At 46.1% G+C, this 11,594-nt stretch overlaps 1 protein-coding gene across 1 annotated transcript; it reads right to left on the bottom strand.

Annotated features, from left to right (window-relative positions):
• Positions 1-3,516: 3,516 nt before the first annotated feature.
• On the bottom strand, positions 3,517-11,358 carry pomca (proopiomelanocortin a). Its single transcript, XM_080758618.1, has 5 exons — positions 11,241-11,358; positions 10,040-10,318; positions 8,011-8,202; positions 6,433-6,512; positions 3,517-3,904 (listed from the first exon to the last, which is right to left on the bottom strand). Exons 1-5 carry the CDS (start codon positions 11,352-11,354, stop codon positions 3,625-3,627), a joined length of 945 nt encoding a protein of 314 aa, XP_080614744.1. The 5' UTR covers positions 11,355-11,358; the 3' UTR covers positions 3,517-3,624.
• Between the last annotated feature and the right edge of the window lie 236 nt (positions 11,359-11,594).

Genomic DNA, 11,594 nt, shown 5'->3' with positions numbered 1-11,594 from the left:
AACACAGGACCACCGAGCCACAGAACCACACAGAACCACACAGGACCACCGAGGCAGCGAGCGGTGCAGGGTAGAATAGCTGAGCAGTGACCCAGCAGCAGTACTGTACAGTACACACTAGTGGTGGATATAATAGCTGAGCTGTGACCCACAGCAGTACAGTACAGTACACACTAGTGGTGGATATAATAGCTGAGCTGTGACCCACAGCAGCAGCTCACAGAGTCACACCCAGCCAGCGTTGTTGGAGCTCACAGCCTCACAGGTGCAGCGGAATGTCACGACGCGGTTCCACAAAATACCAGCAGTCACAGACGGTGCCGAATCATTTGAGTGTCCTCCAAGCTCCACTAAGTTCCACTGTTAATCCAGAGTGTTTCTAGATGTTAAACGCCTTCCCTTCCATCCATTGGTTCATTCCCTCCTCCCTCCAGGCGCGTGCACACAGGGTGTTATAGGAGAGTGAGGGGTCTATAAATCCCATAAGAGGTTCTACCAAAATAGCAGAAAAATACCAGATCAGATCAGCTATTTTCGGGGAGCAAACCCTGCACTCTTTATCTACTGGAGAGAGATGCGGTGGAACGGCATGGATTTAGAAACAAATGAGTTCAGGAGACTTCGGGGAACAAAAACAATTCTCCTGAATGCTGCCCTCCGGCTTGGCATGGAAAGGAGAGAGTTGTTTTACAGACGGGGTAAAAGGGGCAGTTGTTTTACAGACGGGGTAAAAGGGGCAGTTGTTTTACAGACGGGGTAAAAGGGGCAGTTGTTTTACAGACGGGGTAAAAGGGGCAGTTGTTTTACAGACGGGGTAAAAGGGGCAGTTGTTTTACAGACGGGGTAAAAGGGGCAGTTGTTTTACAGACGGGGTAAAAGGGGCAGTTGTTTTACAGACGGGTAAAAGGGGCAGTTGTTTTACAGACGGGTAAAAGGGGCAGTTGTTTTACAGACGGGGTAAAAGGGGCAGTTGTTTTACAGACGGGGTAAAAGGGGCAGTTGTTTTACAGACGGGTAAAAGGGGCAGTTGTTTTACAGACGGGTAAAAGGGGCAGTTGTTTTACAGACGGGTAAAAGGGCAGGGGCTTTTAAAGCCCCCTTTGATGTGTGTGTGCATGTCCCTGCCTCCCTCTCTCTCTCTCTCTCTCGCTCTATTCTGTAAATGCATGCACGTTACCGTTGATGGAATATTGGCTGATGATGTAATGAACATCGAGAGTATCCAGAGTTCACATCAATAACTCATTATTCTGACATGAACATGAGTGAGGTCACACTATGGGACACCATGCACGCTGCCACAGCCGCTGTGTAATTAGATAAAACATAATTAGCCCTTCGCTATAAACGCAGCGTCATATAGACGAGAGTTGTGTGTAAATAAATGACTCAACTCCCACAATTCAAAGTGCTTGTTGTCAGGGTATATAGGGTATGGTGGTTGGTCCCCAGTTCAAATGGGATGATCATTTTGGGGGGATCGTGGCCTGAAAAAGGTTGAGAAACCACCGCTCTAAACAATAGCATTCGGAACAAAGCATGCTCTCAGTACAGACACAGACAGACAGACAGACAGACAGACAGACAGACAGACAAAGGTTGAGAAACCACCGCTCTAAACAATAGCATTCGGAACAAAGCATGCTCTCAGTACAGACACAGACAGACAGACAGACAGACAGACAGACAGACAGACAGAGAGACAGACAGACAAAGGTTGAGAAACCACCGCTCTAAACAATAGCATCCGGAATCCACAAAGCATGCTCTCAGTACAGACAGACAGAGACAGAGAGACAGACAGACAGACAGAGACAGACAGACAGAGAGACAGACAGACGGAGTTGCCTTCATGTTATTTATTTCCTTCAGATTTATTGTATTTCACATGTGATATATTTGACAGTTATGTACAGGGTGTAGTTCCACACATCGGCCAGCAGGGGCCATCAGCACTCTTCGTTAATCAAAACACACTGTCAGAGCCTTTCTCATGCCCAGCCAATCACAGCGCACCAAACCACACAACAACACCGGCTGACTCAACCTCATATTTAAGGAAGACACCGACCAAATATGGCTTGAACCTTCTGTCCCGCCCATTTTGGTGACGTCTACGGATACCATTGGCTCGAGCTCAGCCAATGGGGGGACGGCGGGCGTTTTTTTCTTTGGAGATATATTTTTCTTCGCTACGCTATAGTAGCGAAGGCGTGTGATTGGCTAACTTGATAAATTACGGATATTTTGATTGGATATTTTGATAAACTATAAGCTGCTGTTTTTTTCTTTTCTTTCTAGGCCTACTTGTTGGTGCTGGTGCTGGTATCATGAACCGGGCCTGAAACGGGCCAGAATAGCAGATGTGCACGCTCAGCAACAAGTCCCTCTGGAGCGTTTGTGTTATCCTTTTGTCTGACGTTAGTAGACCGTGCTAATCAATCAATCAATCAATGAATGCGTTGTGAGCTTGTACATCTGCTATTTTGTACCGAGCACCGAAGTCTGACATCATTTATACATCCTAACTGGGTCGCATTTTTCCCCACTATTCTGTATTCCCATAGACTTTTTTTCCTCTTTAAAAGAAAATGAATATCGTGTCACATAAAGAACTTATGTGGTGTTTTGACTCATAATTATGGATATGAAGAATCAAACCGACAGCAGGGAAAACGCTAATGTCACTGCCGCCTAATTAAGTACAGTATACAGACTGTATCAAATAATATGACGTAAGTAAAACGATACAGAGAGACGACACCTCCCCGAGATTATCGCAGAGACCGTTTGTTTATTTTTGGGACCACAATTCTTTAATACGAGACGATATTCATGAGGAAATTAACCGATGTTATTCTGACCTCCGCGACCGACCGACCCAGGAGGGGATGAACGAGGGATGTCAGGACTTTGCTATACCCTATAGCAGTGGTTTTCAACCAGGGGTCCTTGAGGGGGTTCAGGTAGGGACCCCCAGGGGTCCTTGAGGGGGTTCAGGTAGGGACCCCCAGGGGTCCTTGAGGGGGTTCCAGGTGGTCCCCATGTGGTCTGGGAACCCCATGGGGTCCTTGAGGGGGTTCCAGGTGGTCCCCATGTGGTCTGGGAACCCCATGGGGTCCTTGAGGGGGTTCCAGGTGGTCCCCAGTTAAATGACGGAGAGTTAATGCTAACCAAAATGGACCCTTATCAGATCTTTAACTCTTGAGAGCTATAAAACGAAACCAAATGGACCCGTCCGTTACGTACGCCTCCATTTGGTTTCATTTCACGCTCTCTCAAGAGTTACATTATTGTTAAACATCTGCATTACTTTAATTTACAAGGAGTCTACACACACAATAAAGAGAATGTGTGGAATAATTTGTTATTTTGGTCAAAAGTAGCCAAAAGCCATGGAATGGAATCTTATCCAACGACAAGAAAATAGTCAACGTCATGTCGTGTTGTTGGTCTGAGAGGCTAAATGTCATTGGATGACATTTAGCCTCTCAGACCAACAACAACACGCTCAAGTGCTGAATACGAAAAGGGTTGAAAACCACTGCTCTAAAGCACAATCAGGCATTCCTTCGTCTCTCTCTCTCTCTCCCTCCCTCTCCCTCTCCCTCTCTCTCTCTCTCTCTACTCCTGTTCCGCCGCGGCGTCCTGTTGGTGGATGACGTTCTTGAACAGCGTGAGGAGGGGCTTCTGGGCGCGCTCGTCCCAGGACTTCATGAAGCCGCCGTAGCGCTTGGTGGCGGGCGGCCCGCCCCAGCGGAAGTGCTTCATCTTGTAGTTGCTGTCCCGCTTCTTCTGGGCGGGAACGTTAACCACCATGGGCGCGGCGGCGGCGGCGGCGTTGGGCTCCGCCTCTTCTTCCCCCTGCAGCACCTCATTGGCCAGCAGCTCGCGTCTCATTTCACTGCGACGGGGGGGGAGGGGGGGGGGGGAGAGGTTGTTATCAGGGATGTCCGATCCGATCCCGTGTTTATAGTAGGCATGTGGAAAATAATCGATTCGTATCGATACATCGATTATGACGTGCGCGATGCGAGTGAATCGGTTCATTCACTGTGTATCGGTAAAATTGACGGGTGAAATCTTGATGCATCGTTCGCGGATTGCTTGCATCGGTAAAATCCGTGGTTGCACCGTTTTTTCATGGTAAATTTCACCCTATCCTGTGTTTCCGAGGCGCATTGAACGTACCATCAGAAAAGGAAGGGAAAAAAAGGTCTCTCGCAGCCAGCTTGCAGCGCACAGCCGCACACGCAGTCAGTGAACAGAAGCTACCGTACGACGGTGCAGAGAAGACACGTTGAGACAACAAACAGACTATAAAGAGCACCCGCGACGAACAGAAGTGAGCCCCACGCACAAAGGAAGCACAACCTTTAGCTTTATAAAATAGCTGTCCGTCGATCAGTTGACTTTTCACTGTAGCGCTGCGTGCTGCTAATGATCCACACTCCACAGCTGTTCTAGCTGATTCTCCGACGCGAATCTGCGTCGCGACTCGCAATCATCAATTTGTAATTAAAGAAAGCTTCTGCAGTCTGCACACACGTGTACAACAACAACAACGCCACAGCAGGGTGTACTGCTTGCGTTTAAAGTCGTTTACAACCGTTTCCCAACTTTCCACTGTCCAGCTTTCCCCTGCTGTTCTCTGGGATAGAAGCCTTATTTATATTCTGCAGCAAGACGGTGTCGCACGCCTAAAATTGCAGATCCACAAGCTCACAGCGGGGCGTGGATGAGACGCGTTGTGAGCTTGTACATCTGCTATGTATTTATAACGTTAATAATACATGCAGGCCAGGGTCTTCAATGTTTTTTAGGTCAAGCCAAGGACCACTTAGCTGAGAGTGAGAGATCAAGTAGGGACCCCCACTATACAGGCAATTCTATTATAAAACTGTGTTGCAGATTAAACTAGACATAGACTTGTTTGACAGCACTATACAAGTGTGACCTGTAATCTTTGTTTTGTTTATTTTCTATTTATATATGTTAATTGATGAACGATAGGCTATTACATTTTAATCTCTTGAACCCTCTATACTCAAGACCTCAAATTGACCTTTGAGATATAATAATTATACTATAGCCTATGATTATTAGTAATCTAACAATTCCACAATAACCAGCAGAGAGCAGACCCTTTGTTTACTTACATAATTTTATAAGGGTTGTTTGAGATGCAGAGCTATAATACTATAACCTGACGCTGCCAGATGAGGGCGGTATTGCGGAAACATATTCCCCAACACAACACTCATCTGGGATCTCTGACGGAGTTGAGCCCTGAGTCAGATCTGCTTCGTACCGAACCAATCAGCGTGAGCTAAAGGCGGGATGCGGATGTGACGGTATATAGACACGTCGATATGATTGGTTGTGTTTGCACGCCCACACGGTGATAGACAGACGCTCCCATCCAATCATCTACCATGTATCTTGAAAAAAAGGAACAGCCCCGTCATCGAATTTGCTTCCGCGATCCCAGATCCAAATAAGCTGTGAAACAAATTTGTGTAGCAAGCTTTTTGGATCTGGCAGCGTCAGGTTAATAATACTAACCTACAGTAAAACAATAAATTGCTTTGAATTTAAATGTAATGCATTTTTACATGTTTTGTGAAATGAATAGAGCTTTAATATAAATCCTTTCTATTGTGATGAATCGCCATCAAATCGCATCGTATCGGTAGAGGGGTGAATCGCATCGTATCGCATTGATTTGAACTAAATGGTTATCGCATCGCATCGGGAAGAGGGAGAATCGTATCGCCAGGGGATTCCATGTATCTCTAATGTATCGTATCGCTGGCAGTGGATCGAGATGGGTATCGAATCGTGAGATGAGACGAGATTCACATGCCTAGTTTATAGCTATCTAGCTATATATCTGGTGTTGTGTTTATAGATATCTAGCTATAGATCTGGTGTTGTGTTTATAGATATCTAGCTATAGATCTGGTGTTGTGTTTATAGCAGACTCCTCACTCAAATGTGCACTTGCAGTTTGGGGCAACTCCAAAGCAAACTCCACATGCCCCAACATTTTATTAACTTGCCATAGTGTCAACCCCGTTACCCCTGTGTGGGATCACTGGTTAGACTGGCATAGTGTCGACCCCTTAGCCCTGTGTGGGATCACTGGTTAGACTGGCATAGTGTCGACCCCTTACCCCTGTGTGGGATCACTGGTTAGACTGGCATAGTGTCGACCCCTTAGCCCTGTGTGGGATCACTGGTTAGACTGGCATAGTGTCGACCCCTTAGCCCTGTGTGGGATCACTGGTTAGACTGGCATAGTGTCGACCCCTTAGCCCTGTGTGGGATCACTGGTTAGACTGGCATAGTGTCGACCCCCTTACCAGGCACATTTCAAGCACCTGGCAAAAAAAAAAAAAGACAAAAATGAAGAAAAGAAGAAATCCTAACCTGGGGAGGAAGCCCAACTCGTCGGAGCTCTCAGCAGGTTCCTCCAGGGCGGCGCCAACTCCCCCTGCTAACGTGTAGACCTGTTGTGTAGATCACAGTGTGGGAGATGTATATTAATCACATGTTTTTACTGTAATATAGCAGATCTACAAGCTCGTAGCGCGGCAGCTTGTATAGGTCTGCTATTCAGTGATGGTAGCAATAGTACCACACCATGTAGAAATACAACAGCAGTTCCCCAACCTTTTCACGTCAAGAACACCCCAAATTGACACTAAATGCCCTTGATGTCATATTTGACCATAGGCCTATTGGCTATCCTCTGGTGTCTCACATTTTGTTTTAGAATCATGCTTTATTTTTTATTTTTATGCTATTTTAACAGGCTTAAAAACACATCTTGCAGGAAGAGTCGAAGAGACAATGAGAGAGGTTTACAACAGAAGGCCAACTATTATAGGGGACTTATAAACTATTAGGGCATTTGAACACTGATGCGTTTGCCTGCCATGCAGTCACAATGTGGGACAGACAGGGTCTCAATATGTGGGACAGACAGGGTCTCAATATGTGGGACAGACAGGGTCTCAATATGTGGGACAGACAGGGTCTCAATATGTGGGACAGACAGGGTCTCAATATGTGGGACAGACAGGGTCTCAATATGTGGGACAGACAGGGTCTCAATGTGTGGGACAGACAGGGTCTCAATATGTGGGACAGACAGGGTCTCAATATGTGGGACAGACAGGGTCTCAATATGTGGGACAGACAGGGTCTCAATATGTGGGACAGACAGGGTCTCACAATGTGGGACAGACAGGGTGTCAATATGTGGGACGCCGGCCTGAAAAGTCTTGGAAATGAGGGACTGTCCCACGCAAAGAGGGACATCTGGTCCCTCTTTGGCATTAATTTGACAAGTTACTCTTGTCAAGTGTATACAAATGGAACCAACACTCTCAGACTGAGAGTGTTATGGGTCTGTAACTCAGAGTGTATACAAATGGAACCAATAAGGGTCCATTTGGTTCCTAACGATCGTTTAGCTGGAGGGGGACCCCTTTGGAACTCCCTCAAGGACCCCCTGGAACTCCCTCAAGGACCCCTGCGTTACACAATGTATAGAAATACAATTCAAATTCAAAATGTCACTCTCTGTGGTTGTTTAACCCATTCTGAACGGGAACCCATGTTGGTGTTGGCATCATGTTATGCTTTAGCTATTGAAAAATAGCAGATCTACAAGCTCATAGCGCGCCACCGATTGGCGCGCTACGAGCTTGTAGGTCTGCTATTTTTGAAAAATCGAAGAACGACTGACATTTTTAGAATCTGATCTCAGGTCAGAATGGGTTCATCAGACCAGTGTGTGTCCACAGTGGAAACCTCGTATGAATCTGATCTCAGGTCAGAATGGGTTAAAAAGGGATAGTTCAGCCCCCAAAATGACTTGTTGTCTCTCAGTCACACCCCACAAAGCCTTGAATTATTTTCGTGGTCACATTCAATGCTTTGATGACCGACCGACAGGTCAGGAGACCCCATGGAGACCGGTCGAGTCACCAATCTGTATACCTTGACAGGTGTGCGCTTGCTGGGTTTGCCCCAGCGGAAGTGCCCCATGTGGTACGAGCGGCGAGCCGGGGCTCGAACCGCCTGGTTCTCCTGGGGGTCCGAGGCGACGAGCAGGGAGGAGGAGGAGGAGGCGGGCAGGAGGGGAGAGGGGGGGTCCGCGGGGTCCGAGGAAGATGATGATGATGATGGGGTCTGCAGGAGGTGAGATGGGAGGAGAGGTGGAGAGGAGAGGAGAGGAGAGGAGAGGAGAGGAGAGGAGAGGAGAGGAGAGGAGAGGAGAGGAGAGGAGAGGAGAGGAGAGGAGAGGAGAGGAGAGGAGAGGAGAGGAGAGGAGAGGAGAGGAGAGGAGGGAATGAGAAGAGAATGATGGAGCTCGATAACCGACACCCGAAAAAATCTGAGAACACGCTTATCGAGTACCCGTTATCAATAAGCTTTGGACTTATCGAGTACCCGTTATCAATAAGCTTTGGACTTATCGAGTACCCGTTATCAAAAAGCTTATCGAGCCTGTTATCGAGTATATAGCGGCCCATTACATCATGTTCAAACAATCAAGACAAGAGGCGATCAAGAAATAAATGTAATCGTCCACGTTGGCACAAACATGTCCGCCTAAAAGTGTATTGATAACCTGCCAAGTTCAGCCCCTATGGGTGAAAAGATGGGTTGCAAAATCCTGGGATAAAAAAATATAAAGATTGATTTAGGAATGGGACAGAAACACATCCCCATGTATTCAAGGCTCCATGGGGGAGAGTGATGTCATGTTGGTGGTGAACGGTCCCTTTAATGAAGACATTCCACTGTGTGGAGTTTGCATGTTCTCCCCGTGTCCCCTAGGGTCAAAAAACCTGCAGTAACCCTGGTCACTAAACTGCCTCCCCCTGGCCAGACTTTAGATAGTCCTTGCCGTAAACAAGGAAGTGCACAAGGAGTACGGTGCAGAAGGAGAGGCCATTTAAAAAAATAAATATATATATATAGTTTTATATCAATCAGTGTTGATTTCGTCGATTAAAACGCTGCGACGCGTTGTGAGCTTGTAGATCGGCTATTTTCATTGCGACGGCATTGAGGCCCGCCAAGATACATTTTGTTCGACTTATAATCAACTGTAGATTTAGTCGACGAAAAATCTTATGACATTTAGTCGACTAAAACTAGACACTAACACTAAAACATTCCAGGTGACTAAAATGTGACTAAAACTAAATGAAAACTGTTCAAGAGACTATGACTAAAACTAAAATCTAAATCTGCTGCCAAAAACAACACTGATATCAATTAAAAATAAAAAGCCCTAAAGACATGTATACACGTCCATGGACCAAGGATGATTAGAAAACACGTCCTTAGCAACATTTGCGACCAAATTTGAAGGAGGGACTGCTGCCATTGGATTTTTCTTTTTCTTTTCGTTTTTTCGTTGTCATATGAAAGCTTCAAATTGACATATATGTTGTTCAGTTTGACCCACCGGTTTTGGAGATATGGCTTATAGAGTAATGTCTTGCAGAAAACTAGTTGAGAAAACAGGCTTGAAAGGTTCACTTCTGTGGTCTCTAACATTACACCTAGCTACATGTTTAAGCATTTATTTCATATTTACATGTCTTCTGTGGTCTCTATAACATTACACCTAGCTACATGTTTAAGCATTTATTTCATATTTACATGTCTTCTGTGGTCTCTAACATTACACCTAGCTACATGTTTAGGCATTTATTTCATATTTACATGTCTTCTGTGTACTCTAACATTACACCTATAGCTACATGTTTAAGCATTTATTTCATATTTACATGTCTTCTGTGGTCTCTAACATTACACCTATAGCTACATGTTTAAGCATTTATTTCATATTTACATGTCTATTTCAGCTCTGACACTTATTTAGTTATTTCAGACATGCTCTAGTATGTGAAGAGTCTGCCTGTGCTATTAACTCATTTTGGGAAAAATTGGAATTTGCACGATGGCAGTCTCTCAGTCAAATCTGGTCACATCTCCACCCCCTCCACTCTACCTTGATGGGGCGACGCTTGCGGCCCACCGGTTTGCCCCAGCGGAAGTGCTCCATGGAGTAGGAGCGGCGCACCGGGACTTGAACCGCCGCCTGGGGGTCCGAGGCTGACGCGGCGGCGAGGAGGAGGGAGGAGGAGGAGGCGGGGGCCAGGATGAGAGAGGAGGGTTGGGGGTCCGCGTCGGGGTCCGATGATGATGAAAACACCGGGGCGAGGTGGGCTTCACCGGGGAAGACGGGGGTCTCCTCGGTCAGGTCAGAGTGGCAGATCTGGAGACATTCCTGGGAAGGAGAGAGAGATGGTTTAACCCATTCTGACCTGAGATCAGATTCATACGAGGTTTCCACTGGACACACACTGGTCTGATGAACCCATTCTGACCTGAGATCAGATTCTAAAAATGTCAGTCGTTCTTCGATTTTTCAAAAATAGCAGACCTACAAGCTCTAGGTCTAATTCATGCAGCTGTCAATCTATAACAGCTGTCAATCTAACGCTGTCAGCTAAAGGTATACTTATTGGTGTGTCGCCCTTTATGTTTAGCACAGATCCGTATATGGACATTACATGACTATAAGGACTGTCTGAGAATGGGGTTTGGAAGATTATTTAATAGACCCCCAGGTGTTTTGTATGTGTCTATGGAGTTAACATTACTCTAATAGACCCCCAGGTGTTCTGTATGTGTCTATGGAGTTAACATTACTCTAATAGACCCCCAGGTGTTGTGTATGTGTCTATGGAGTTAACATTACTCCAATAGACCCCCAGGTGTTCTGTATGAGTCTATGGAGTTAACATTACTCTAATAGACCCCCAGGTGTTTTGTATGAGTCTATGGAGTTAACATTACTCTAATAGACCTCCAGGTGTGGTTAGATTAAAATATTGAAATATGTCTTCCCTGTGTATTGTTGGTTTCTTCCTGAAAGCTGAAAGCCTTTGAGTCAAAAGGCCCAATCGAAATACACATGATATTGTGACATCATCGCAATATCATCATCTCCCCCCCCCCCCCCCACCCCCCCACCCACCCTTTATTGTACAACAACGTCTGTGGGTGTTTTAAAGCTTCAGGCTTTAATACCAATTAATTACTAAATTAACAGGTGTGGCCACATACAAGTCCTTTCAACAGTGTGTGTGTGTGTGTGTGTGTGTGTGTGTGCGTGCGTGCGCGTGTGTGTGTGTGTGTGTGTTTACCAGCATGTTGCTCTCAGTGCTCAGGTCTTGACATGAAGGATGCTCCCAACACTGACTGGCAGCTCCGCTGGCCACGCCCACCACAACCACAACCAATAACCACGCAGGACACATGTTCTGTCTGCAAAATCAGGAAGGAAGGAATTATTATTATTATTATTACTATACTTCATGTGTTTCATCGCTGACCTCTAGTGGTCGGTCTGGGACAGTGCAGACAACACTTGGGTGGAGGCAAGTAAGCCGATTTTGTGACCCTTTTTAGACCTGAGGCTGTTGGTGCTCAACCTGTTTCATGTCAAGGACCCCCAGAATGATTTGTATTTGACCACGGACCCCCATCTGAAAATATGT

The sequence above is a fragment of the Protomyctophum bolini genome (genome assembly GCF_963924005.1).
Source record: "Protomyctophum bolini genome assembly, chromosome: 24".
In the NCBI taxonomy this organism is placed as follows: domain Eukaryota; kingdom Metazoa; phylum Chordata; class Actinopteri; order Myctophiformes; family Myctophidae; genus Protomyctophum; species Protomyctophum bolini.
The sequence above is the reverse complement of the archived record's forward strand: the minus strand, read 5'-3'. Positions and strand labels throughout refer to the sequence as shown.